Source organism: Pholcus phalangioides, unplaced genomic scaffold (genome assembly GCF_987345545.1).
Source record: "Pholcus phalangioides strain wild (caught in Gottingen) unplaced genomic scaffold, Ppha-v1.0 ptg000017l_1, whole genome shotgun sequence".
In the NCBI taxonomy this organism is placed as follows: domain Eukaryota; kingdom Metazoa; phylum Arthropoda; class Arachnida; order Araneae; family Pholcidae; genus Pholcus; species Pholcus phalangioides.
In genome coordinates, this window is record NW_028301610.1 from 44,655,058 (window position 1) to 44,682,800 (window position 27,743).

Consider the following 27,743-nt stretch of genomic DNA (forward strand, 5'->3'; position numbering starts at 1 on the left):
TCCAATAATGCAAAGTTGTCATGCATTCTTTTATAATTTCCAAATTATGCAAATAATCTTCGTCGCTAATTTCATTAAATATTATGAATGAAAATAAGCTTCATTGAGAACATTGATTTCTACGGGAATCAGCTGCAACCAACGTTTATATGACGTTATAGTCGAAGTGTCGTTACAACCAGGGTCATTATAATCAGATTTGGCTGTGAATATCTCTTTATATAAATTCATCTCACATATTTGTCATGTTAAACGCTTTCTCCATTTACTTGATACATTCTAATCATCTAATGTACTATGATTTGGAGTAGAAACTTATTTCCCACCATTGGCGATTTTTTGGTGATTTTAGCGAAAATTGGCAACCAAGCTTACCTTTGGTAACCTTTTTCGGCGACGATCATCAACAACCTATATTTTTCTCGAGGAAATACAGTCAGCATGATAACTGCATGTCCTGTATTTTACGGGAGACGGACTAATTTTCCCAACATTACCCAGCTCTCGGTATAGGTGTGATCATTTCCTTAAATATTCGCGCCTAGCTTTCCTATTGTGTGGGCCGTGGATGGACGTTCATCATTTCGATCACAATTTCAGGATACTAACACGTTGTTATTGGACGACTTTTATGAATCACATAATTATTTGCAATTATTAATACTTCATTTTATTTCATTTTTTATTCTCCAATCATGCTGAAATTTGAATAATCTATCCATATCAGTAGTTTTTTAAATAATTGTCAGTATATAAAAAGAATCTTGTACTTACCAAACTGGCTTCTCATCCAAGGATAGAGTGGACTCGGCATATTACCTCCTGGAGGAGGCGGTGGTTGCTGAACTTGCTGTGCTTGAACCTGTTGCTGGCTGGGCTGTGGTGGAGGACCAGCGTGGTTCTGGTACATCTGGGGCGGCTGCTGCTGCTGTTGAGGGGACTGCACGGGACTTTGGCACGGAGGCATGTTGTTAGGAGGAGGAGGTGGCCCGCATTCTTGCCGATGCACAACCCCGTTCGGGTCGTGACCCATAGGAGGTTGGTGAGGAGGTGGAGGTCCACCGTGTTGCACCGGGTTTGGTTGCATCTTGCAGCTAGGATACTGAGCCTGAGTCATGCTTTGATGTTGGTTTGTATCGTGGGGCGAGCCCCTGCAGTTGTTCTGTCCATCCTGTGGCACATAGGCGTTCGGATGATTCATCGGTGCATGTTGAGGTGGCTGATGTGCCGGCTGAGGTAATGGTGGCCCTTGCGGAGCTTGGTTGCAAGGATTGCTATAATACTGGGCAGGTGGGCTGGGTGATGTCGGGGATGACGTTATAGGACGTATTTCTAACCGGTCGTAAGGTGGGAAACGAGGATATGTCGCTCCTTGCACAGGTGAAGAAGCGTATTGAGGTTGGATGTACTGCCGCTGACTCTGGTCGCAGAGGTCGCCGTTTGCTTGAACCGGCTGGCCGTTGTAAGTTTCCACGCCACCACCAGTCCGCATGTCTGGCATGTACGAGTTGGTATAGTACGAGCTCATGCTGGTGCCCCCGCCGTTATGCTGCCCCGGTAGATCCTGTGCTGGTGCGTACGTGCAGGTCCACTCCTGGTGACGCGCTTCGGGCGTTGGGGGGCACTGCGCGGACGTTGGTGGCTTGAACGTGGCCGTTGTGAATGCTTCAAGCCTTTACAGGGCCAGATACTATCCAAGCCTGCAAATAAAGCTATTTTAAGACACCGCATAAAGTCATATAATTCTAAAAAAAAAGGCTTTATTAAATGCAACTAAGAGAAACGGGTAAGAATGTGCTGCCGGTCAGAAGTAATTTCGAATATGTAAATTTAATATCATTTTTTTGAATGAAACGTAAAATATCAATAGAATCCGAAGAGTTTCACTTGTTCAAAGGGAGCCGCAAACAAATTTCGCCAAAGTCTATGTCGCATCACGACTTTTAAGCTCCCCCCAGCGTTCGTATAATAAGTCGAAAATCTGGGATAAAGACTTCAACATGACAGAATTCTCCCGAGGTAAGCTATAATCAAATAGCAGCCGCGAAAGCCGATTCTTGCAATTGTCATTCGTGTGATGTCGGCTTGTGAAGACTCTTGTGAATCGTGCGTGAAGAAAGACACGCCTCATAATCCCATCAATTTCCGGCCCGAAGATCATCTCTACAGATATGGCAAGAAACATACGCAGAAAAAAACCCAAAGTGTCGCTCACAAATATTGCCTCATGAGACATAAATTTGACCTGTTGATAATATATCTTCCGATGCTGCAGAAATTGCAATTTTTCCGCTCATTTGGATATGCACAAAACTGTTTGAGCGTGCTTTTTTCCTTAAAAAATCGAAAATGTAATTTAATAATGCTGGACATGAGGCATATACACTGTGTTCTGAAAGTTCTTTTTCCGTATTTCTTGGTGGTCATGTTAGTAGAGGCATGGGTTAAACATAGATGACACTAAGTACAAGAACTGACATGTAGCTTCGAGACCACCATAAATTTTTGCATTCTGCGGGGAATTAATAATTTTTTTATGTATAATAGTAGAGATCTGCTATCAAATTTTGTTTCAAAACCGGATTTTTGCATTGAAATGTTGATAAAGATAGCCTATAAAGATGACGACGGTATCTCTAGAGGATTCGCAGAACCAGAGGAGGCGATAATGGTGATTGTCTGTGTCGTCTTAACGCATGGACCCACCCGGGCACGGCCCGGGTGCCTCAAGAGAAGAGGGGCCTCACAAAAATGAGATTCGGTTGAAATTTTTTAGAATTTACCAGGTAGGGCCTCAGAAAAACCACTTGGCCCGGGGGCCCATGATGCTGTTAAGACGGCCCTGTTGACCCCACCCCTTCTCCCAAAGAGCCAGAAATACAATGGACAATAATAGATTATCCCGTAAAATACGGAACGTATATTAACAGCACACGGTTCGTCCTTCACTTCCACTAATTCGCTTTTCCTGACATACAGCACTAAATCCACTCCTCCTCTAGAATAGTGGTCAGGGACTGTGACTAAAACGTTTTAAGGTCCATTTTGAATATTAATCAGGGACGTAACCAGGATTTTTGCCGTCGGGACAAACATGATTTTGCCGCCCTCCCCCCTTAACTTTAAAATTCGATAATTTTATAACGTTCCTTGTTCCCACCTAAAACTGCTTCCCCCCCCCCCCTCTAAATTTTTCCGCACGAGAGACAGATGTCCCTCTAGCTCACTCTAGTTCCGGCCCTAAAGATTCCCTGCCCTAATTTCATATATTTTGGTGTGAAGCCTGTGTGTATGTGTTTCAAAAAAAAGATTTACATAATTACAGAATGTGTCTGGAAATTATAAAAACAAATACCTAATCAAAATTTTATGAAAATCTAGAATCAATGTAAGAAATAATTTAAGAATTAATGAAAATGCAAGACAAAAAAAAAAATTTTTAATAATTTAGTTGCCCATCTTTGAATTAGGTCAATGTGCTCGAGCCCCATTGGACGCCATTGTACGCAGCTATTTTTATGGTATCGCTACTTCAAAAAAAGTCAAAAGTCACTAGAAGACGAGCACCAAAAAATGGACGTCCGAGCTGAAATTTCTTTGGGAAAATATAACAAACAAATGTGGTAATTTTAGCACAAAGATCGGCATTTGACTACTAGATAGATTACTGAGAACAGACATCAGGGTAGTGACAAAACTTGGCAAAAGAAAAGCCTGTGCCACATACTTTCGACTCCAAATGCGGTTAGTCTCTCACACGCATTTTCAACGATTCAATTTCATTTTCACAATTTTCAACGGGAGGGATAGGATGGATCATGAATTATTAAAACGCCGTCAATTGACTGCTTTGACTAGGATACACCAGTATCGATTGGTAAAGGATAATTCTAGGTTGATTGCATTATAACATCCATACTTGTTATGGGCATCTTTTTCTCAGCCACCACGTTGGGAATTTTGCCTATTGTGGCCTTGTATTTGTGGACAGTCAGATAATAACATAATATCCATATGGGTTCTATCCATATGGGTTCAAATAAAATTATATTTTCATACTTAGAATTCACCATACATCATCATCAAGGAGAATGTAGGAAATTGCGATCCTAAATTCGGTATGTCTCTAAATTTTGCGAAAAATTGCAGTTCATTGTTTTAAATGAAGTTTACTAATTACTGTTAAAATTATATTCAAATGATCTAAAGCCCATGTTTCATTGAGAGAAATACAATTCGATTAACGGATCTTAAATAATTATCCGTAAAATACGGGACATCGCCAATCGCAATCAAAAACATTGTCGGAAGTAGTCGCAATCACCAATCGTAATTCAAATTCGAGAAAAATTGAGGACAAAACCTTAAACCAGACAAATATGTGAGATGAACACTATTTATAATTTTTTGCCATAATTATCAAAATATAATTTGTATTATGAAAACACGCGCACGCTGTCGACTTTAGTAAATATTACAAATTCGAATATATATCATTGAAGAAATGGGACAAATTTATAAGAAAAAATTGGAACAACGAAAATTATACAGGAATACCCCGTAATACGGGACACAAGTGGTCCGTCAAATTGTTTCAGATATTTTACTGGTCCTTGTTTTCAGAATGTTTGAGAAACACTGTTCTAAACTACACTGGCCAGCGTGAACGATTCTGGTGGGAAATATCCTCTGAAAAATAACACAAAATCTGCACATACTAGAGACCCTGGACAAGGGCCCTGCAGCCCTTCCCGCAAAACCTATTAATTAAATCTAAGGGTAAATTGCACTAGTATAGGGAGAAATCAGATGCAGAACAGCACTGACACATCTCCAAGGCTCAAATTCCTATCAAAATTACCCCTGGTTGTCACAGTGACCACCAAGACATGAAGACAGAAGTAGCCAATAATTTAAAGGTGATAATTCATGGTAAATGACAATATTGAAATCATGATATTCGTTCAGTTTTCTAGTTTGGAAACGAACTCAAAATACCTTCAAGAATCTAAATTCTGCATCTTTCATTGTAGTCTCCGGTCACGTTTGTATTCAAATTAACCAAAGAAATATTTCATAGACCAAAGCTATAATTATGATCATTATTGTTCTACCAAACAATGCTTCATAAGTATAGCGAAACACATATTAGTGTCACTGATTGATGTAATCATAACACACTGGAATTTTTCGTGCAATTTCACCTAAAAATTTTTTAATTGAGAATGGCAATAAGGGAATGTAATTGACGTAAAAGTGTAATAGACAATAGTGAAAGTTTCTCAAAAGAACAGCAGTTCCCAATATGTTAATATTTTTACTTATTAATATTTTCCTTGTCGATTATGTGTTTTTTGGTATAAAGCATATTTTTCGCATGTACTTTGTTTTACTATAAAAGAATAAATCTCTATTAAGTAATATTTATAGTTTTAAAACACATGTTTGTATTTTTTCCATTCTTCATTGTGTTCAGTAATTGTAAATATTAGTGTCGAAATTAGAATTTTCTCGATATATCTGATATTTCTAAATATTTCTGTAAATTTTTTTTGACATCGTTTTTTACATCCAACGTTATCGTTCTATCTTGTCCTTGTCGCTGGACCAGAGAGAACATTGGTATCTTTCTTCTGATAACAATTACAGAGACGTATTATTCCTGATGGGTCCCTCCGGACCCCCGCGACAAGACAACAAGAACCATTCGACAAAGAATACTGGTTTTTTTTTCTTCTCTTTGTAATAGATGCCAGAGGTTGATGGGGAGACGATTCCGGTGATTATTTTTCCTAGGAAGCACGTTCAATGGATGAATGGCATTATCTGGTTCACAAGAAGTCACCGACGGACATGAGAGATATTCCAAGAAAACGCTATTTCTGTCTGGAAAAACGACCTTCAAAATGAGATGAAGGTTCACTGGAGTTTCACCAAGCAATTTCCAACCCTACTAAGCTCAAATAAAAAGGCCCAAAAAAAAAGGAAAATTGACCAACAAGGTGGCTGAAATTCCAAAATCTAAAAAATTCCAGAAGTGTGTGAATATGGATGTCATTTATATACTCATTACATGCAGCATTCCTATTGGTGGTGTTCGCAGTTTAATGGTTCCCATCCCTAACCCGGTGCCACATGTTGGCGACCGAACACTGCTCTTAGACCAATGGTTCTCATCCTTTTTTAGCCCATGGCCCCTTTGGAGCCTGTTTTTCTCTCGTGGCCCCCCTACTTATTGAATCAAATTTAGCCAAAACTAAATTTTTTATAAACAAAAATTTTATAAATAAGATCGATTTATCTTGTAACCCTGGGCCAGACGCGGACCCAGAAGGGGGTGTGATCATCCCAAGAGCCGAATTAGCTGGGAAAAAAGTCTGTGTAAAATACGGGACGATCCAACGAACCTAACACAGCAAACCGCCCTTCCCGACTCATCACTATGAGTCCGCACCTACCCTGGGCTAGAGTTCAGTGAGCTTCCTTCGTAGGGGCGGTGTCCTATGCATACCCGTCTCACACCATCATGGGTCTCTGGGCAATGGAATGTTCTGAGGGCCCCTATAGTTAGCTGAAAGTAACCGTAACAGCTTACATATTTGCATTCGAAAATTATAGTACCAGCTCTTATATCATGTAGGCTGCCTATGGAAATGCGAACCACATATCCTGCATACGGGGGGGGGGGGAGAGCATGAGTTAAGATTTAATAAATTTACTGATTTATTTTATTTTTCTGGAGCGCCCGCGGAGCCCCTGAGAAGTGTACTTGGAGTACTAGATGTGATGGCCCACGCATTAAAGAGGGGGCTGACAGCGATCCATTGAGGCCCTCGGGATGTGAATCTGGTTTTTTATTAACATTATAAATTTACTCGAGAAGGGCCCCCGTGAGAAATTCTGGCCTGAGACCCATGAGAGATCTGAGCCTACGAGCACAGCGTCGGGATGTGACGGCGATGGTCTAAACCAGTAGTTCTCAACCTTTGAATGTCTGCATTCTGGTTGAATTCTTTTTTTGAGTGGAAGGAACGGTCATAAACACGACTAATGGGAAATAAATGGGAAAAAATTAAACAAAATGAATCAATCACTCACGGCGCCCGGTCTGACTGATGCCATTACCTGGTACCACAGGCTGCGAGCTGGTGATTGAGAAACACTGTTCTAGGAAAGCGATTCTCAACTTTTTTTGACTCACGGAGCTCTTATTTACCCTATAATTGCAATAGGCCTCTTTCGGGGACCTCTGCTTTGATTTATTTATCAAATTTTCAGATTCATTTTATGGTTCTGGAGTGGCCGCGAAGTCTAACAAGTGGAGAAGTCTAACCCCGGTAGCGTGTGATTATTTTTCTTCAACAAAGTGTCTAGACTAGAGGTTCTCTAACTGTGCTTCGTAGCTCTCATTTGCGTCCTGACGAGCCCAGGGTACTAATATATGTCGATTTGGTGTTTCCAAGGGATCACAGTTCACCTGTGTGAATTATACAACTACAGTTTTCATGAGGGCGCCCCACTGGGATATGATCACTTGGATAAGGGAATCATGGGTGACAAATGTTTGAGAATCACTTCTCCAAAAAGAATCACATTTCCAAAGTTTCAGTTAGCGAGAAACCCCCTGATATTTACGAGACTGTTACACGGAACCAAACATGAATATTTCTACAACGTAGATATGTTTATTGCATACTGTGGAACCATAGAAAATCGTGAAAGCCTAGGAGTCCAAGAAATCTCATTTGGAAACTATGCTTTGATACTATACCAGTTTTTTCAACTTAATTCAGTCTAGAGAGAGAGAGATGGCTTTTTCTCAGCCCAAGATATCAAAGAAACATTTATTTTCTGGATATTATGCTGAGGTGAACTCGGAAAGAAAAGTCATATTGTCTCCGCCGGTACTCGAACCCAGGCCCTCTTGCATAGCATGCTAGCCCGGTATGCAAGAGGGCCTGGGTTCAAGAGTCTCAGCGGAGACAACATGACTTTTCTTTCCGAGTTCACCTCAGCATAATATCCAGAAAATAAATGTTTCCTTAATTCAGTCTTCGCTCTGACAACTGCATCAGGAAGGCCGCTGAGTTGACTGTTTTTCCGTACAAAATTACGAGGAGGGGATGCCAAAACGGACACTGGTACCAGCGACAGAGTAAGTTTTCGTTTATAGTTGCGGCCCTGCTCAGGACCGTCTAAAGAGCATCGTGGGCCCCCCGGGCCAAGTGATTTTTCTGAGGCGCTACATTAAAAATTCTTGAAAAATTCAACTACTCGTTTTTGCGATCCCCTCTCCCGGGCTGGGATCTTTAGTGGGCCTCCAAGCCACACTTTTCACGGGGCACTCCAGGGAATTTACAGCATGAAAAAATATAAAATGATGGTAATTGTCCCGGGCCCCAGGCTGGAGTCCTGTCAGCCCCACCTTTGCGGGGACCACGGTTCTGTTGGACCAGAGGCTCCCAAAATTTTTGTTTCACTGCCCCCTTGTACAGATTTTTTTCTCATCACCTCCCAACTCAAGCCAACCCATTGGATTCTATACTAAACCACCAGCTTTTAACGGCCCCTGGACCATCAAATCACCCCGTTCCCCCAGTGGGAGATGTTGCCCACTTTGGGAAACACTGCTGTGGAACTAGTCATATGTTTTCACTTATATGCTTCATTTATTCACATTAATTTTTTGTTCACAACTCTCTGTGACCCCCTCCTCCCCTGATGATGTCCCTTGTGGCCTCCCACCAGAATAGGCTTAGCCTAGGGCCACGGGAGGGGGCATACGGCCTCAACTGATAACCACAGATCTAGAATATTCTATACAGATAACGTCAATAGCAATTGAATTCACAGTTCTATTCACCGGCAAATACGATATCATAGAGCCAAAACTTAGATGATACAGTAGTTATATATATGGAGTGAGTGAAATCACACACACGCCCCCCCCCCTCAAGGGCGGGGATGACAGGGCTCTATCCTTAGGGCTCGGGACAATTCTCATTATTTTTTGCTATTTCACGCTATAAATGAACTGTAGAAGGGCTCGTGAAAAGTCTAACCGGGAGGGCCATGAAAGATCCCAGCCTTGGGGCCCTGCTTCAGAATGCGGGGCCCATGAGTGAAATAGTGGTTAGTGTTTGTGAGTGAGCAAACTAGTGAGCGACCTAGAGATAAAATGACCTAGTGAGTGTCATAGTGAGTGGCCCAGTAGTAGACTGAGTGATCTAGTGAGTGAGCGAGTGACAGAATGAATGACCTATTGAGTAATTGCTTGACTTGGTGATTGAGTCTGCGACAGAGTGAGCAACCTAGTGAGTTGATGATCACTCACTCGTTCATTCACTCACTAGCTCATTTGTTCACTCACTCGTTCACTTGCTCAATCGATCATTCACCTATGTCGAACTGTTGTCGGTGAATTTGCATTCGGTAAATTGTTGGTCGGTGAATTTTTTCCCAGGGCCGCAACTAGATGCTTGGTCACCAGGGGCAAGCACGCATTTTGACGCCCCTTGTAATGTTAAAGTAGAGGCTTCAGAATGAAATTTGCGCCCCCTCGGGTCTAGCACCCGGGGCACGAGTCCCGCCTGCTCCCCCCTAGTTGCGGCCCTGAATTTTCCTAGCGGTGAATTGTCGAACGTGAATTTTCCGAACATGGTCATTTGTATTTGTATTGTATTTTTCTGCATTTATGCAAAATGTATAAGCGTTTTTGGATGCCCATTTTTTCAGTTCAGAAATATCGCGGCTCAAGGCTGCTCCAAAAAGTGTTTTTTCCCGGGATACCCATAAAACTGATACATTGCCTTATTTTCTCCTCATTCTTCTCAAAAAGTTTAATGCATCGATTAAATGCGAACTAGTAACAGTCGATCCCGCTTATAACGTTTTCGAAAAACCGTCATGAAAAACGTTGCAAGCGGGAAAACCTTAATGAGAATTAGTTAGGGGGGGGGGGTGAGACCACACCAAGCGGGAAAACGTTCTAAGTGGGAACGTTATAAGCGGGATCGGCTGTATTTAGTTTTAATATCCATATGTAGATGCCATTCGTCGGTAAAGATCATAAATGTTGTCTAGGATATTCCATTCTTGAAAGTGGTATTGTATTGAGCTCCCCCTATTGTGTTGAAGATCGTTTTCGCAACAAAAGTTCCTGTAAACCAATTACGCTTGTTCTATACCCCCCACCTTTCTCTACCAGACGCTCTATTCTCATTTCAACCTTCTACTGGTCTACATTGTGGGCCCCCACCTTGTTACTCCCCCCTTAAAAAAATCCCTGCGGCTTCTTCTCCCTCCCATCCTCGTTAACAACGGTTCCTCAATGGCTAGAAACTGCAACACACCATCTCATCCATATAACAAAAAAAAAAATATTTTCACTGACACCACCACCACCAGCCGGCATTCAGTTGTTTTCCATCATGAGTATGGTAGCAGGGACGCGGCGTCTCTTTTTAAAGAAATGGTCTTTATCGGATTTTGGTACATTTCCACCTATGGATAATATTCATTGTGATTTCAAGACGTTTTTGGATAGTTCATGACCATGGAAGGTAAGTCGGCACGAAGATTTGGGTTGTCATGTAATTACTACTTCTCTATCAATATTTTTGGGTTATTTTTACCTCAATTTGGAAATCCATATTTAATAAAAATCCAATCCAGTTTTATAATCCAGGGAATGACACAAATCCCTAGTGCCAGGTCTTCATGCCACCTACAAATCCCAAGTGCCACCTAAAATTTTTAATGTGTGATTAAATTGGACCCTAAGAGCAGCACAAAGTTTTCAAAATTTATGTCAGTGTGTCTACTATATCAGGGGAAAGGGTCACCGAAGTCTTGAAAAGTCGAGTTGAAAAATTGGTTTTGGACTGTTTTCTGCCTGGGAGAAAATGTTCGGCTCCTAAAATATCTGGCTGGAACCTTACTTTTTTGATTATTTTCCCAGCTTTGTGCTAGTCCACATACAAGAATTATCTAAAAATTCTTAATCCGCCAAATAAATCAAAAGCAGGCCGCATTCTGTAAACCAAAATATAAACTAGAAAAGTAGTCTCTCTCTACAAAAGGCCCCTTTGTTGTAAAAACTTATATAGGCACTAATTTTTTCAAATTAACAGTCAGTTTAAAATTCAGATATATCTCTTGCAGTTTACCCTGTTTCTAAAGTATTAGTAATAGCTGTAGAATAATTTTATTTTTAACGTGTTCAAAGCATTTTTCAATGGAAATTGAATCTCTCTTTCCAAATTTGTAGTCAAGAAACAGGCGTAAAATTATCGGAAATATTAGGAGCAATAAAAAACATAGCGGGTGGAAGTTATACACTTAACAATTTTGTATGTATTATGGTGATTATGACAAATATTAGGAGTACTCGTGCCATTGGCTAGATACATGTTTACGCTTATGTCAAGAAATACATTCGACTCGAAGGTATTTCACAATTTCGAAACGTCATGCGCTAAATTTTGAAAGATCATTACCATGGCAGGTAAGTCGGTACAAAGAGTTAGAATGTTTCATGTAATTACTATTTCTCTCTATCACTCTTCTTGTCATTTTTACCTCAATTTGGGACACAATCTATATGAGAATTATCTAAAAAAATTCTAATAAATTAGAAGTGGGCCGCATTCTGTGAACTAAAATATAAACTGAAAAAAAAGCCGTCTCTACAAAAAACCCTTATATTGTAAGGACTGTATAGATACATTTTAATTAAATTTTGAATTTTATAGCCTCATTTTATTTTTAAAATTCAAATATATCACATGCTAGTTTACTCTGCTTCTAAAGTATCAATAATAGCTCTAGAATACATTGTTTAACGTCTCTGTTTTTAATTTTTTAGTCAAGAATTATAGGCTTAAAGTTATTGGAAATGTTAGGGCTCAAATATATTGGGGGGGGGGGACGAAACCAATATTTCTATAGGTATTATGGAGATGGGGTGGCAAATATTAGGAGGAGTCAGACCCATGCGCTGGATACAAGTTTATGCTCATACCAAGAAATAAAATTGACTCGAAGGTATATTTCACAATTTCGCTGAATTTGGATAGATCATTACCATGGCAGGTAAGTATGTATAAAGATTTGTGGATTTGGATTGTTTCATGTAATTACTGCTTCTCTATCACTCTTCTTGTAATTTTTACCTCAATTTGGAATAATCACAATATATAAGAAGTATCTAAAAATTTTAAAGCAGCCAAATAAATCAGAAGCAGGTTGCATTATGTAAACCAAAACATTATCTAGAAAAAGCAGTCTCTACCAAAGTTCTTCTTGTTATAGACACGGTTAAAATTTTAAATTATAACCATGTTTATTTTTAAAATTCAAATATATCACTTGCTAGTTTACCCTGTTTCTAAAGTATCAATAATAGTTTTAGAATATATTGTTTAACATGTTAAAGCTTTTTTTTTAAAAAATGAGTCTCTATTTTCAGTTTTCTCTACCTAAAAAAACAAAAATTGAGTCTCTATTTTCAATTTTTTAGTCACGAAAGATAGACGTAATGTTATTGACAATAATGGGAAGGCTAAAAATATTATGATTTGAATTCAATATTGCTATGGGTATTATGAAGATGGGGTGGCAAATATTTGTGGGCTCGGGCCCATGGATCGGATACAAGTTTACGCCTATGCCAAGAATAGAATTGACTTGAAGATCTTTCACTATATCTCATCATACATCGAGTTGGTGTTTCATTAAAAATTAATTTCTATTTTAATTTGAATTTTTGTAACTGACAGAAAATTTGACATACTGTAATACTACTGACAGATCTTGTTTTTTGTATGCACTAGAACACAATCTAGTGACCGAAATGACCTGTTAGGAGTGTCATATCTAAAAGACAATATCGAAATAAGTAAAGATTAGCTTTCCTGAAGAGGATTGTATTCAAACCGAGATTGATAATCGGATAATATAAATTCCCTCGTAATAATAGAGATTTGATAGTATTTAATGACACACACACACACACACATATCAAGTAAATAACATTATGGAAAATGTAATAAATAATAATCCATCTATTAGTGTGCCGTTATTCTACAGACAGAGGTGAAGAAAAGGGGTGTCGCAATTTTTTGTATATCTCGGTCACGGTTAAAATGACTGGTAAATTGTGTGTATTTACTTGCATGGTTATAACTTATAGCCATCATAAAAGCCATTTGTTCATAGACATGATCTTTGAAGATGTTTGGAACTCTTCTAAATAAGCCATGTCGCATCATTTGATCCGGATAATAATCTGATACCGATCGAAGATAAATACTTCTTCCGAGGTGGAAAAAATGACGTGTAATTTAGGAAATGGGTGTTTTATTATAGCCTACCACTTACAGAAATCTTGCATATTATATACCTGTTTTGAGCATATTAGCTGTAATTGCTTAGTACGTAATACATATTGCATATTTGTACTTATTTTCATGACCTCTTCGGTCCGTCTGCCACAAATACTGAAGACAAAAATACCACAAGTAATGATGTGTGATGTCCTGCTTTATAAATTTCAACACCTAAATGAATTACGTAAATATATTTTCGCTTTTCAGGCATTTTTTAAGGTTTCTTTCATAAATACGTGGCTAACTACCCAAGAAGAAAATTCATATAACAAGGAAACAGATATTTTTCAGGATTTTATGGCGAAGTGGACTCGGAAAGAAAAGTCATCTGGTCTCCGCCTGGACTCAAACCTAGGCCGTCTTGCAAACCGAGCAAGCATACTTAATAGTCAAAATGCGTATAAGTTTAATACGAAAAGAATTTTCCCCTTTGAATAATCTAGGACAAATTCTATAAAATAGATGAATTTGACTTGTTTTTCTGAAATGTTTTTGAAAGAACATTTAGTAAAGTAACATCCACGCAATATTGTGAGAAATCACTTCTTTCAGTATTAAGCAATAAATGACATAAATTTGGAGCTTTAAAACTGAAAAAAAAGCATACAAAATAATGCATATAAAGACTCAAATAAATTCAATATAAAAAAATTGCAACAGAAAAAGACTACGACGATAAAATATTAAATCACGTAAGCAAATACAAAAAATATTAATAATTATAATTTTTGATTTGATCTGATACCATACTTACTTGACATTTTTGTGTTTTTGTTTCTTGATTTTTACGTAAAACTCTTGTTTATTTTTGTTTGTCTTTGCCTAGATAAACATTGTGATATATTTCTTACAGTTTTCATATGTAATTCGTGTCCATTTCTGAGCAGATTCAATAACTAATAAATGTGAAATTTCATACTTTACCATTGCATTATGTGCTCAAAGATGAAGCTCTCTCTCGAGCATAATGAAATCTTTAGTAAAATTTTTTGCAAACCTTTTCCTTAGGGCAACCTTCTTAAGTATTTGGCTGTCTTTCGTGATTTTTATGACTCACCCATTGGGAGAAAAAATAAAAAGGACAATAACGCGAAATAAAGCGAATACATTATAATTAGGAACGTACCTATAAACAGGCAAGCTGGCGTCACTCACAGGTGATTCGAAAGAGATCTTCAGTACTTCAACCTATGGGATGAAATGTTTGAATCCCATCGGTAAAGAGAAATATAACATCACACTAGTATATTTTACCAGGGCTTGACAAATAGAAAAAATATCTAGGTACCAACCAAATATTTTAGGAGCCAAACGTATATCTTTCAGTAATCATACATAAAAGACTTTAGGCACCAATATGAATTTTTAGTCACCACGGTAACCTGTCAGACCAGACAAAGCCCGGGCTCTCTCCCTTCAGGGATTTGACCCAGTTCCCTTTACCCAGTTGGGTTGAGCAATGCTGGGGAGTACCATGGCAACCTGACGCCTAGGATTTGCCAAGCCCTGTATTATACGTACATCTATAGACATGTGCTCACTTTGCACCTACCGAACTAATTATTGTCGTAATTATTATCCGCCCCGTCTTGGTGTAAATCAGGCCTTGACAAATCCCAGGCGCCAGCCCACCTTCGTAACTATAAAATCGGTATTGGCGCCAAACATTTTTTGTATGTAATTGCTAAATTGTAGTCTATGAATAACACAAAATTTTCCGATTTCATCACAGTGTGTTTTTAGCGTAGGAAAATGATATAAAGTCCTGGAGAAAGTCGCAAAAAAAATTATTTACTACAGCTTTTCTTGAAACTGAAATCATTCTTGACTCCTAAGAAATTTGGCTGGCGCCAATTTGTTTTTGATTTGTCAAGCCCTGGAGAAAATATGAGAAATATAAATTTGAAAAGAGTTTTTAATAGATAATTTATAAAAACTATGTTATATAACTAAAAAATTCTCATAATTCAAATTCGAAATTGTGGTTTATAGCTGATTTTTGGTTTATTATAAAAACAAGAAAATTGGTGATACATGGAAATAATCTTTCAGAGGAATCATAGTTGACCAACTTAGCGTTTCATTTTGCCTCTAACTGATTAACAAAGCTCTAGTTTGAAATTATATGAATTTATAGATATGTTACCAAAAATGTGAGCTATGCACCTACGAAGCAAACACAAACATATTTTAAGAGGCCTTAAACCTGTTTTCACAAGGCTGTAAAATGATTAAGTGTGGTACTCTGAGTGAAAGCCTTAAATTTGCCAACAAAATATACTAAGCTCTTGTTATTTTAATCCATTTATGTCCATTATGTAATTTTGAGAAATAAAATATTTTATACTATAAAAAAATACGCTTCATCAAAATTTTAAACCCTATCCAAATCAATATCACAAAATTTCATAAAAGCCAATATTTTAATATTAGAAGGAAATACCAATTTTAGACAATCAATGATATTAGAAAGAATACAAATGAAATAATTGCATGCAAAATTAAAATCAATAAAAGTTATAATTAAAATGGGTTTTAATTGCAATTCACGTTTATTAGTAGAAAACAAAGAAACAAAACACAGCAAAAATTATTGCACGCACGTTCCAAAAATAATATAGTATATATCAAAAAATACTCACGTTTATATTAATTTCTAAGAAGTATCAACAGTAATACTTATAATAAAAACGATGAAAATGATGCAAAAATATCATTACCTCGTGAATAATTAAATCACTATTTAGAAATTTTGAAAAAATAAAGAAAATTTCAAAAAATTATGAAGGGATTACGAAATTAAAAAAGAATAATATCTAAAAGATTTATTAGACCTATCAATAGCTAAAGAAAATTGTTTTGGTAAAAATATTTTAAATAAAAAAATGCAAAAATTGTGCCAAGTTGACCTCATCTCGAGCTTCTGATATGAAAATATTATCTTTCAAAAATGAATGCTAATTAGTTTTTATTGTATTCCCATTTCTTCATTAGTAAACGTGAATTAATGGTTTTAATTGTATGATTTTAATTTTTTTAAATAAAAAAATGAATAAAATTAGCTTCTCCTCTGATTTCAAGAATCTTAAAACGTTTTCGAATTTCGAAGAAGTGTGTCCAAGTTTTTAGAGTGTATTTCGATTATGCTGATAAAAAAGGGGCTTTCAACAATCGCAAACTTTCAAAAATGAGTGCTAATTAGTACTTAGTACTTTTACTGTGTTTCAAGTTTTTTATTAATAAACTTGATTTTGCTTGTTTTAACATCAATTTAATTCATCTATTATGCTTCCAACTTTAATTTTTGTTAATGAAAAAAATGAATAAATCTCGCTTTTTTTCCTTAAAATTTTATAAGAATCTTGAGACATTTTTTTCAATTCTGAAAAAGTTTGTTTTCAAAGTGAGGCTTTTTTTTTTTTTTAACAATCACAAAATTTTAAAAATAATTGCTAATTAGTTTTTATTGTGCTTCTATTTTTCTATTAATAAACGTAAATTTGCATGTGTTGTTTTAAATGCAATTTAAAAATTAGCCTTTACTATCCTTTAAATTTTATTTTTAATTAAGAAATGAATAAAACTCGCTTTTCTTCACACATTTTAAAAACCTTAACACATTTTGGAATTCTGAAGAAGTGTTTCCAAGTTGAAGTCAGTATACCGAAATATACGGACAAATAAGGGGCTTTGTACAATCACAAACTTTCGAAAATTTGTGCTAATTAGTAGTTTTATTGTGTTTCTATTTTTAATTAGTAAACTTGAGTTCATTTGTTTTAATACCAATTTTAATTCAGCTTTACAACGCTTTCAATTTTGATTTTTTTTAATGTAAAAAAATGAATAAAACAAGCTACTATATTCTTCAGATTAACAAACTTCAGATTACAAACAACTATTCTTCAGATTTTAAAAATCTTCAGACATTTTTGGATTCCGAAAATGTTTGTTTTCAAGTTTTCAAAGTCAGTATTTTTATTATATTGATAAAAAAGGAGCTTTTACCACTAACTTTTAAAAAATGAGTACTAATTAGTTTTTATTGTGTTTTCTTTTTATTCATCTTTACTATCCCCCCTTCAAATTATATATATTTTTTTAATTTACAAAAATGAATAAAACTCACTTTTCTTCAGATTTCAAGAATCTTGAAATGTTTTCGAATTCCGTAAAACTGTTTCCAAGTTTTTGAAGTCTGTATTTATACCATTATACAGATTAAAAAACGAGCTTTCGACAATCACAAGCTTTCAAAAATGAGTGCTAATTAGTTTTTATTGTGTTTCTATTTTTTATAAATAAATTTGAATTTATTTGTTTTAATACCAATTTTTTTAAATTCATATCTACTATGCTTCCTATTTTAATTTTTTTAATGGAAAAAAATGAATATGTAAAACTCGTTTTTCTTCAGTTTTTAAGAAATCTTCAGATATTTTCAAATTCCGGAAAAGATCGTGTTTCTAAGATTTCAAAGTCAGTATTTCCATAAAAAGGGGGGCATTTTACAATCACAAATTTTCAAGAATGAGTGCTAATTAGTTTTTTATTGTGTTTTTTATTCCTATTTACTATCTTTTATAATTTTTTTAATGAAAAAAAAGAATAAAAAAACTCGCTTTTTTCTTCAGATTTTAAAAATCCTCAGACATTTTTCGAATTCCGAATAAGTTTGTTTTCAACTTTCCAGTCAGTATTTCCATTGTACGGATAAAAAGAAAGGGGGCTTTTAACACACACCAATAATACCTACAAGGCAAAATCACATAATAGTGATGTCATCATCGTCAAGTCACTGTCAACAGACACTCCCAAGTGACACAACGGACAATGAATGAGAGGAGACGAAACCACGACAGCCTATTTTTAGTCTTTTGTGTCTATGTATCCCCCCCCCCCCGCTTTCTTTGTGAATTGTAGGAAAACGATCAAAGAGAGAGGGGGGGCAGCTAGATCTGGATCCCCTGGGGGACCCTACAAGTGCCCTCGCCACCTTCCATCCATTCTACACCATACACACACACACATATCATCAGCTATTATCCCGAAAAATCTCATCGCCGGCGTCGACGCCGCCGCGAGAATAAAAAGGTTCCGTGGAGGGTTGAGGAATTCGCGGCAAACACCGTCGAGGATGTCGCCGTGCTATTGTACGGCCGGCGACGCACGTGCAAGATGTAATACTGTACCAATAATGATACATAATACCGAAAGGAAAAAAAAAAACTCTGTCATTTTTATGATGTGGGAATGCCCCGAGTTTTATGCGGAGAGAGGGGTTGGTTCGTGTACCTTTTTGTATCCTTTGTATATAGAGGTGAGTAGGCACTTGATTCGCTTTTATTGTACCGATATCTGAAATCATACGCATCGTGGTTTTACTATTCAATACGAAACCTCCCCTTCTATATTGACCCTGAATATTTACTTGTACGAATCTTTTCCACAGGGTTACCATACATCTAAAAGTATCAGTCAAAAATTAGTAATTTTTTCTAGTCGATTTTTCTACATCACCTGCTTTCATGAAAAAGGATTCTCGCATGCTCTATTACAGAGTTTCTCAACCTTTTTGAACCCAAGGGCCAGTAAACCGTGTGAAACATTTCTATGGTGGACCAGTATAAATAGTGTGAATTCATGACCCGTATTTTATGGGACATTCATGTTTCTGGTTGGATCGACCTTTGCATGCAACTGTCCCGTTCTTTTTCAAAGAAGCTCATTTTAATCTGTTATCTTCTCTAAAATTATGAATACAGATAATTTTGTAACTTTATAAACTACGTTATGATAACTATGACTATTAATATGAATATTTAAAACACATAATATTTGTCAGACTTTTATCAGGGAACTGCATTTCAACTGCAATTTTCTGTATCTCTTATATCTGTTATCTACCATTGGGGATTTTTCAGCAATTTAAACAATAAGTGCTGATTTTACCGGCTTATAGCAACGTATTTTGTCGTATTTGAGATACCAATTTTTTTCCTTAATGAAATGCAATCACCAGAGAGATTTTAAAGTTTTATCGCGAAATATTTTTTTACTGGGATTTGCAACAATCCTTAATCTCAGTAACTTCAACGGTAATTAGCAATTTCATAAGGATTTGCATGTTTAGGTAACAGTTAACGATATCCCTTGTATACGATCGCAATTCCCCGTATTTTTCTTGATGAAATATCGTCATATTGAGGGAGTCTAGTTTTTTTTATTTCAACCCAAGAAGATATTATTAATCAGCTTGAATCGATAATTTTTCACTCATTTAGAATAAAATTATCAAGTCTGCCTGCATACCACCGGTATCATAGTCACAGACTACCTCTGGTCCGCGGACCCTAGGTTGAGAAACGCTGCTCTATTAGGATGGATAGAGTAAAGCTTGAGTATGCATGAAAAGAATTCTACGTATAAATGAAATTTATTTAAATATTTTTTCAATGAAAATGGATGAATGGGCTGATGACCAATGATCAGTGTAATGAATAATTTAACGGTAAAATTATTAATTACTCGAGTAAATTATTTATGTACACTTTGAACTTGATATTGGATACTGTATATGTACATATAAAACAGTTCATTGAAGTGTGAGATTTCTTACGCAATTAATATATCAAAAGCTTTTTACCATTCTTCTACGTAAATTCATTTCTGATAGTGGCTTCTAAATGGTGTCCCAGGTGATCGCTAGGTTCCGAATTTTAAATCTGCGTAATAACATGCAGGAAATATGAACAATTATGCGTGTTAACATAGCATAAAAGTCTTTTGAGCCCTGGTGTTTCAGCGGGTGCGAAAGATGCAAATGCACCAAATTACTTTGATTAGATATGTGCAGCAAAACTTTTCAACCTGGACACTTCTCTGCATTGAATGGTTTTGATTAGAACAGGCAGTAATCCTATAACTTAGAATGTCAATATTACTGCACCTCTATCTGTGTTGAACTGATTTTAGTGGAATCTTAGGTATCAACTTAAACAGGTATTTTACTGTATTTCATTTTGTCTTCGACTTTTTAGCAAATCCATAGATGAAAGTTATGTAAGTCTATAGATATGCTATGAAAATATTAGCCCTACGCCTTATTAACAAACACACACATATTTCTGAAGGCCGAGAAACTGTTTTAACATTGGACATGATTAAGATGGACACGATTGGTCCATTGGACATGATTACATAAAATGATTAAGTATGGCACTTGGTGAGTTAGTTGTACTTGGTGTATTGTCAGTTTTCTTTGGACGAGAAACATTATATCTACTATTTGAGTTCCATAACACTTTCAACCCTGGTATTGTATTGTATTTTGCCGGAGTCCTTGATTCCTCTTTATTACATTAAGAAGAGAACCTGTGTGGATTCTCTCTGCATTAATTATGCAGAAGTCCTATAGATTCTCTCAGTATCACTATGCAGAGGTCCTTGATTTTTCTCAGCATTGTGTTATGCAAGTGTCTGATTTTCTCATTATCATACTATGCAGGGATTTTGATTTTCGCGTTATCTGTGATAACGTGAAACGTGAATGTATGCAGGGGTTCCTTGATCCCTCAGGCAAGTGTTAATTGAAAAACATTTTACTTATTTTCTATAAGACCGCATTGAAAAATCTGTCTATTGCGGCCTTTGTTTTGTGTTTGTAAAGCATGTGTGGAATTTACCGATTTTTGACCATTTCTTAAAATGCTGCTAGAATCTCATATTTTCTGGTACTTTGCACGAAACATTAGTGTGATTATGAGTACATATACATCAATACCCACTCGTAAACACCGATACTGTATTTTAAAATGTTTAGGAAACACAGATAAAAATCCGATAATAAACACCGTTACTGTATTTTAAATATGTATAGAAAACTGTTATTTATTAACATTACAGACAATTTTGCATTTCGCCTTGCATATTTTCAGCAACACTTTCCTTCCTTTTCTCGTACCATTCCTGCATTCAAAATTTTCACATGCAATGTGTATTTGTTTTATTGACCAGAAAAATGATTCTCTCACCCGAAAAACAGGTAAATAAATATATAAGGAAATATGTAAAAACAAAAATTGAATCGACCTTGGACACAATGCAACAATCTAACTCACTGTTATTCCTTTTCCTGAATGTTTTCCCACGAAAAGAAGAAAAAAAAGCATTACTTACACAGAAAAATTTAGATAATTTTCCAAATGGATGACTTAATTTTACACTTGTAAAAGTTTTTCCATCATTTTTCCGCTTCAGAATCATTTCTTTTTACCTTATTTCTATAAAAAAAAAATTTTTTCTCTTGAGGCTTTCAGCACGCGATGTATTTACGAACAATATCATATTAGTGTTAACTCTCAGAGGAAAAATAATAATAATAATTTTTTTTTTCTGGGTATAGCACGTGGTTTTTGGAGAACAATGCTTGAACGAGAGTAAAGTATGAACAGACATTACACATGAAAAAAAAATTTATGTAGAACCGGTTTTATTTACGCATACGGACGATGTATGAGTTGTGCCAAGTCGTTTTCTCTCTCGTATTTTTGTTATATTATTATATAGTGTTTTTTTTTTTTTTACTATTCTAGTGTATGTTACATATACACTGTAGTTAATTTCAGGAAAAAAGAGAAAACGTTCTCTATCTTTAGTAAAAGAGAAGAGACGTGCGTGTTCGTTTTAAATGGTACAAGCGTACGAACGACAGCCATTCGTAGTAAAATCATCTTTCATTTAGTGGGTGGGGCCGTTTTCTTAGAAACTTTGCCACGAACGACCAGGTAAAGAAGGATGGATGGATGATATATACTACATCAACCCGGCATTACGCACGAACCCATCGTAATGCCCGTTAAATGCGAATGAATCTGGTAAAGGATACTCCTTGAACTTTTGAAATGAAAAAAAAAAAGATAAACATGTGGATTTTCGAAATTCTTCTATGCTATAAATGCAGAGGTGTTAAAACGTTTTGAAGAGTGCGGGTCAATTCTTTTGTTTGGAAAAGTGTTGTGGCCCACTTGAATGACCTGTAAGTATGCAGAGGGTCACTTAGGTGATCAGGAAATGTGCCGCGTGACGTTCAAGTGATCTGGAACTGTGCCGCGGCTCATTTAGGTGATCTATAAATGTGCCTCAGGCCACTCGAGTGATTTGGAACAGCACCGTACATCACTAAAGCAGGGCTGGACAAATCGAAAGAAAAAAAAATCTAAGTGCCAGAAAAAATTTTTAGGCGCCACAAAATTTTTGACGACGGCAACCACGACCCCAAGAAAAAGTTCCAAAGTAATGATTTTTTTTTACTTTTTCAGGGCATAGTGACCTTCTTTCATGTTGACAGATTTGCTGCTATAAATTCCAAATTTTTTGTGCTGCTCTCAGCCTGCAATTTAGTAATTACGCAAAGAAAATTTTAGGCGCCAATACCAATTTTCCAGTCACCATGGTGACATGGCGCCTGGGATCTGTCCATTTCTGCACTAGTTATATAGGAGTGTACCGGGGCCAATTAAAGAATCTGAAACAACGCACCCCATGTCACTGAAGTGATCTATAAACATGCCACGGGCTGCTTAAATGGTCTGGAACTGTGCTACAGGCCACAATGATACAGAACACCATGGAACAGCGCCCCGGGTTACGTCAGTGATCTGGTAATGTGCCGCTTGATTCATTTTTACAAAATTAGATAAGAGGTCGTGGACAACATCAGGTGAATCCGAGACCAACATTTGGCCAGTGGGCCATGGGTTAAGAATGTACGTTATAATTTGTCTTATAATTATGAATGTATGTTTTTTATATAAAAAACGGGATCTTTTTTAAAACATCACTGCTGTTTCAATGACTGGGCCGACGGAGCTCGAGCTCAGGGCCTGTAAATCATAAATTTCCAACTATTTTCCCTTGGAACCCTGGGGTTGCGTGAAAACTTTTCTGAGGGTCCGTGGAACCAAACGTCACGTTACCCCTAAAAATCCAAGAACCTGAGACCATCTAAATTGAAAAAAAAATGTTCTGTTCTCTGATAATTACATGTTATTTATTCTTTGATGAAATATTGTCATGTGAACAAGCTCAGACCATAAGGATCCCTGAACAACTGAGAAAAAGTAATTCCAGTAGTTTTTCTCCCATCTATTTTAACATTCAAAAAAGAAATTGAACTGCAATTTTTTTCTTCAAATCTTATATATATATTTTTCTTTTAACCCGTATTTTACGGGACATTCTCGTATAAGTAGTAAAAACGATTATTTTGTGGGAAATTTTTTATTCGCTAGGAAGTGAGGTTTCTTGAACTACAAAACTTGAGTGAACTTTACGGGACGCCCTGTTTTTAAAGAAATACTGTAATCAAAATTTGTTTGGGTTCCGTGGAACCGCCACAATCATGTATGGCGTCTCGAGCAGGGTTCCACGGAACTGTTTCAAAGTTTCCGCGAGAACTTTTGCGTTGAAAGCTTCTGCTCTAAATCATTCATATTCATTCTGACCTTTTCAAAATATTGTTTATTTACTTTGATATTGCATTTCGTTTTTTTTTTTTTGCCAATTCGATTTGCCGTGAATCATATTTATTAGGATTTGACAAATCGAAAACAAATATTTAGGCACCAGCGAAATTTCCATGATTTTTCCTCATGAAAAACAGTCATAAATAATGTTTTTCCACTTTTCAGGGACTTAATGATCCCTTCCTTCTCATGTTGAAAGACACTCTGCAATGAAATCAGAAAATTTTGTGTTTTCCTTAGACTCCAATTTAGCAATCAGATGTAGAAATTTTAGGTGCCGATGCAAATTTTCTAGTCGCCATGGCGAACTGGGGCCTCGGGCCTGTTATTTATATAATATAGAAATGGGGCCCCGAAATCGTTCAAATGATTTCGGTTATCATCCAAAATGTATTCTGAGTTTATAGTATCAGTACAAATTTTAGTACACACAGTAGTTTTATTCATAATCCATTCTTATTTCTTACTTATTCCTATAGTATTTTTGAACTAATTCGATAGCACGAATTATTTATAATTCGCCATCGAATATACATGCCATGCCATAAAATTATATATTTACAATAAATAATATATTGTCATGCCATAAAATTAACAATCGATTGGTCAGCAATCTGTCCTTAGGTTATGCAAGTCTGGGTTTGGACATTGATGCCACTGTGTGGCTGCTCTAATTATTCCTTGGGCATGTCATACAAATCTCAGTTATAAATTTAATTAATGAAATTATTGAACATAATAACTTTATTCGCAATTATATAATTTCACATCATCACTTGATTCCCATGGATTGTGCCAGCACAAAAATTAACATTAAAATTAGAAGATTTCAATAACTCCAAAAAAATTCGTATCTTTTCCATTATAAAAGAAAACTATCATAATTTTAGATAATTATTTTCTATATCAAGTATTAATTAATCGCGATGTGTGTTAAGTTATAGAATCATTATTAAATGACTTAATATAAATTAACGTACTAGTAGGCTATGCACTGTTGCATTTAGTAGCCTCTGTATTGATTTCGTAAATTAATCAGTTACAAAATGACTGGAAATCTGCGAAAATAATAATATTAACCAATTAGATTATTATTATATCAACATCATTGAAAAATATAGAATAATTCAAAAATAAGTTTTATATAAGCCTAAATTTATCTACCGAAGGTGCTTTAAAGTACCATGTTATAAATAATGTGTTATCTAACTCACTTTAACTGTGCGAAAAACAGTATTTGTTTTGTTTTCTTTAATCCTTAGTCAGAAGTAAAATAACCCATTAAATAATTTACATGATAATTATATTTATTATTAGCATTATATTTATTATTTATACTTGGTACCGTTTTCTTTCTATTCTACTTTTCTTAATCTGGTAGATAAAGGGTTAAATAAGCACCATAAAAAAAGGGAAAGCTTTAAATAATTTTTTGTTATTAATAAAAAAATATTTAATCATAATTCATTCAACGTATCAAGATAAAATAAAATCCCACCAAATTGAAATAATTGGGAAAAACCAAGTCTCCATAACACAAAACGAAAATGAATTTTCCTTATAATTTCCATTATTCAATACCTGATAATTAAATTTCTAATAATTTCTTGAAAAAATTTTAAAATCTTTCATAAAATTAGAATCGGTTTTAAACCGCAATATCATTTATAAAATGTTATGTCCACATTAGAATCGGTTTTAAACTGCCATAACATTTTCAAATGCATTTTTTTTTTTGGTGGGAGCCTTACAAGTCAGTTTAGACATAAAATATATTTTATTTTGATTAAATAAATAAAATTATATCTTATCTAAATAAGTATATTTTCTTAAAATAAGTATATTTTCTTAAAATAAGTATATTTTCTTAAAAACTGATTCTTATACCATTTTTTAGATAATCACGTTACTTTTATAAGCACGTGGTATCAAAGAAATTTAAATTTGAGAGAGTAAACAATTTTTCAATTTCGAAATTGTATATTAGTATTCAGAAATTAATTTCCAGAAAATGCTGTATATTTAATGCTGGGAATTCACGCGTGGTTTGAAAAAAAAACAAAAAAAAAAACATATATTTTAGTGATCCAAAGCTGGGGTGCGTTGGTGAAAAGAGAGGTCAGAATGGGGGGACCCAGCGGAAACTTCGTGTTAAAGGGCTTACACAAAACACATCATAAATTTTCTAGGATTACCTTGCATATCCAAGTTCGTGTCGCCGTCGTCGAGTTTTATAATCGCACCGGCACTTCCTCGTGTTATTCACCGCAGGGTGTTGTTGTTGCTGTTGCCGCGGCTAATTCACGCGGGTTCGCATACTTGCGGCTTTCGATTTTGTTTTCGCTTTGGGCAGTTTTAGTTTCTTCTCTCGAGTTTGTTTATGTATGTGTGTGGGTATGTTTTCTCTTCCCCCGATGTAAACACAACCGTAAACTCTCGCCGCCGCTGCCCGCAACGGGAAAACCGACAAAAAAAAAAAAACCAACCGACCTCACCACGTCCGTCGTAACCGGCGGTAGCCCTGATTCTAAAGTGGTCCTTTACACACAAACCACGAGCCTCGCACGATGTCCACCAAAGTTATTATAAAGATTTTTTTCTTCTCTGGGCCCCCCACTTTTGGTGGGCCTCCCCCACACCCTCCTCGAAGGTAGAGTAGCCCGTATGTACGAGAAAATGCATATATACATACATATATATACATCTTACGTATCGAATGATGAATCGAGATGAAACCGGGAGTCGGAGTGTGGCGGAGGGGGGTGAGGCCGAGTTGGTGGAAGAGCCGAAGAGTCACGTGTTTGCCGGGTCTAGGCCAATCACGATGTTGGACGGAAATTTGGGCGCGCACTTGTGTCTTGGAGTTTCGAAGGGGGAGGGGAAATGGAAGAAGACGTAGACATGGCATTGCTCCGAGGCAGGCAGGCAGGCAGGCAGGTAAATAAGGTTGCCACATTTGGCAATAAATCTCCATCGGGTTTGACACCAAACTATATAAAAAAAATATTCTGCGTACAGTCAAACTCGGTTATAACGACACTTCAGCTTTAACGTCAAAAATTGACGTTTCGGAACAACTCCCACAGAGAATGATACTATAATCAACTTTGTTTATAATGCCAATGAAAACGCAACGACCTCGGATATAACGGCACATTTTTCGATGCTTCTGCGTTTATATAGATAGCACATTCCCCTAAAAAATACCTAAAATTAAAGCTCGTCACATTGAAGGAATGTTTGTCTGTTGTTCTATTGATACATATCGTTAAAAAATTAAAAATTTATCACATGTTTGACGCTTACGACTTGCTCATTGGCATGGCCCGTATACGGGACATTCCCGTAATTTTGCCCTTTTCTGACGTTTCCCCCTCATAAAAATGTCTAGTTTTTTCAACGAAGATTGCACTAATTCATAATCTATACTAGAATCGGAAATGAAGGTTATTATTTGCATAATTTCATTAATTACATTATGATATTATAATGTGGTTACAAATATAAGTAACCACCACCTCACAAATTTTCCTAGAAAAATGCATTCTAATTTACTGCAGACTTACTGTAGCAACGGATACCCCCTCCCAAGGGTTATTTCATAACTTTTATAAGCAATATAGTATTTGGCAATTTCGCCGACAATTCGCAACATTTTTGGCGAGAATTAGCGATGTTCCGTATTTGTGATCCCAATTTCCCGTAATTTTATTGATCAAATATATAAATATACAGTATGTTCACCCTAATAATAATGAAATAAAAATTTCATGCACCGTATGTGATGGCGTCTGATTGTATCTGGTGTTGTAAAATGTCAACCTCGGTT

The 27,743-nt window shown here is 36.0% G+C and overlaps 1 protein-coding gene and 1 long non-coding RNA gene across 8 annotated transcripts in view; one reads left to right on the forward strand and one right to left on the reverse strand.

The window, feature by feature from the left end:
- The window catches only part of LOC149073501 (uncharacterized), a 215,016-nt gene that overhangs the window by 76,977 nt on the left and 110,296 nt on the right, over positions 1 to 27,743 (reverse strand). For 6 of the 7 annotated variants that reach the window (XM_089246927.1, XM_089246926.1, XM_089246924.1 and 3 more), the window contains 2 exons: positions 14,515 to 14,576; positions 775 to 1,700 (listed from right to left, as the gene is read on the reverse strand). In XM_089246927.1, the coding sequence (XP_089103053.1) occupies positions 775 to 1,528 (754 nt within the window). In that variant the 5' untranslated portion in view covers positions 1,529 to 1,700; positions 14,515 to 14,576. Of the gene's footprint in view, positions 1 to 774; positions 1,701 to 14,514; positions 14,577 to 26,109; positions 26,467 to 27,743 lie in introns of those variants that run through there. The other variant, XM_089246923.1, reaches the window with a different exon arrangement.
- Positions 10,442 to 27,743, forward strand: part of LOC149073502 (uncharacterized) — a 78,225-nt gene continuing 60,923 nt past the window's right edge. The window contains exon 1 of the long non-coding RNA XR_016194454.1: positions 10,442 to 10,562. This is a non-coding gene — a long non-coding RNA (uncharacterized LOC149073502). The remainder of the gene's footprint in view (positions 10,563 to 27,743) is intronic.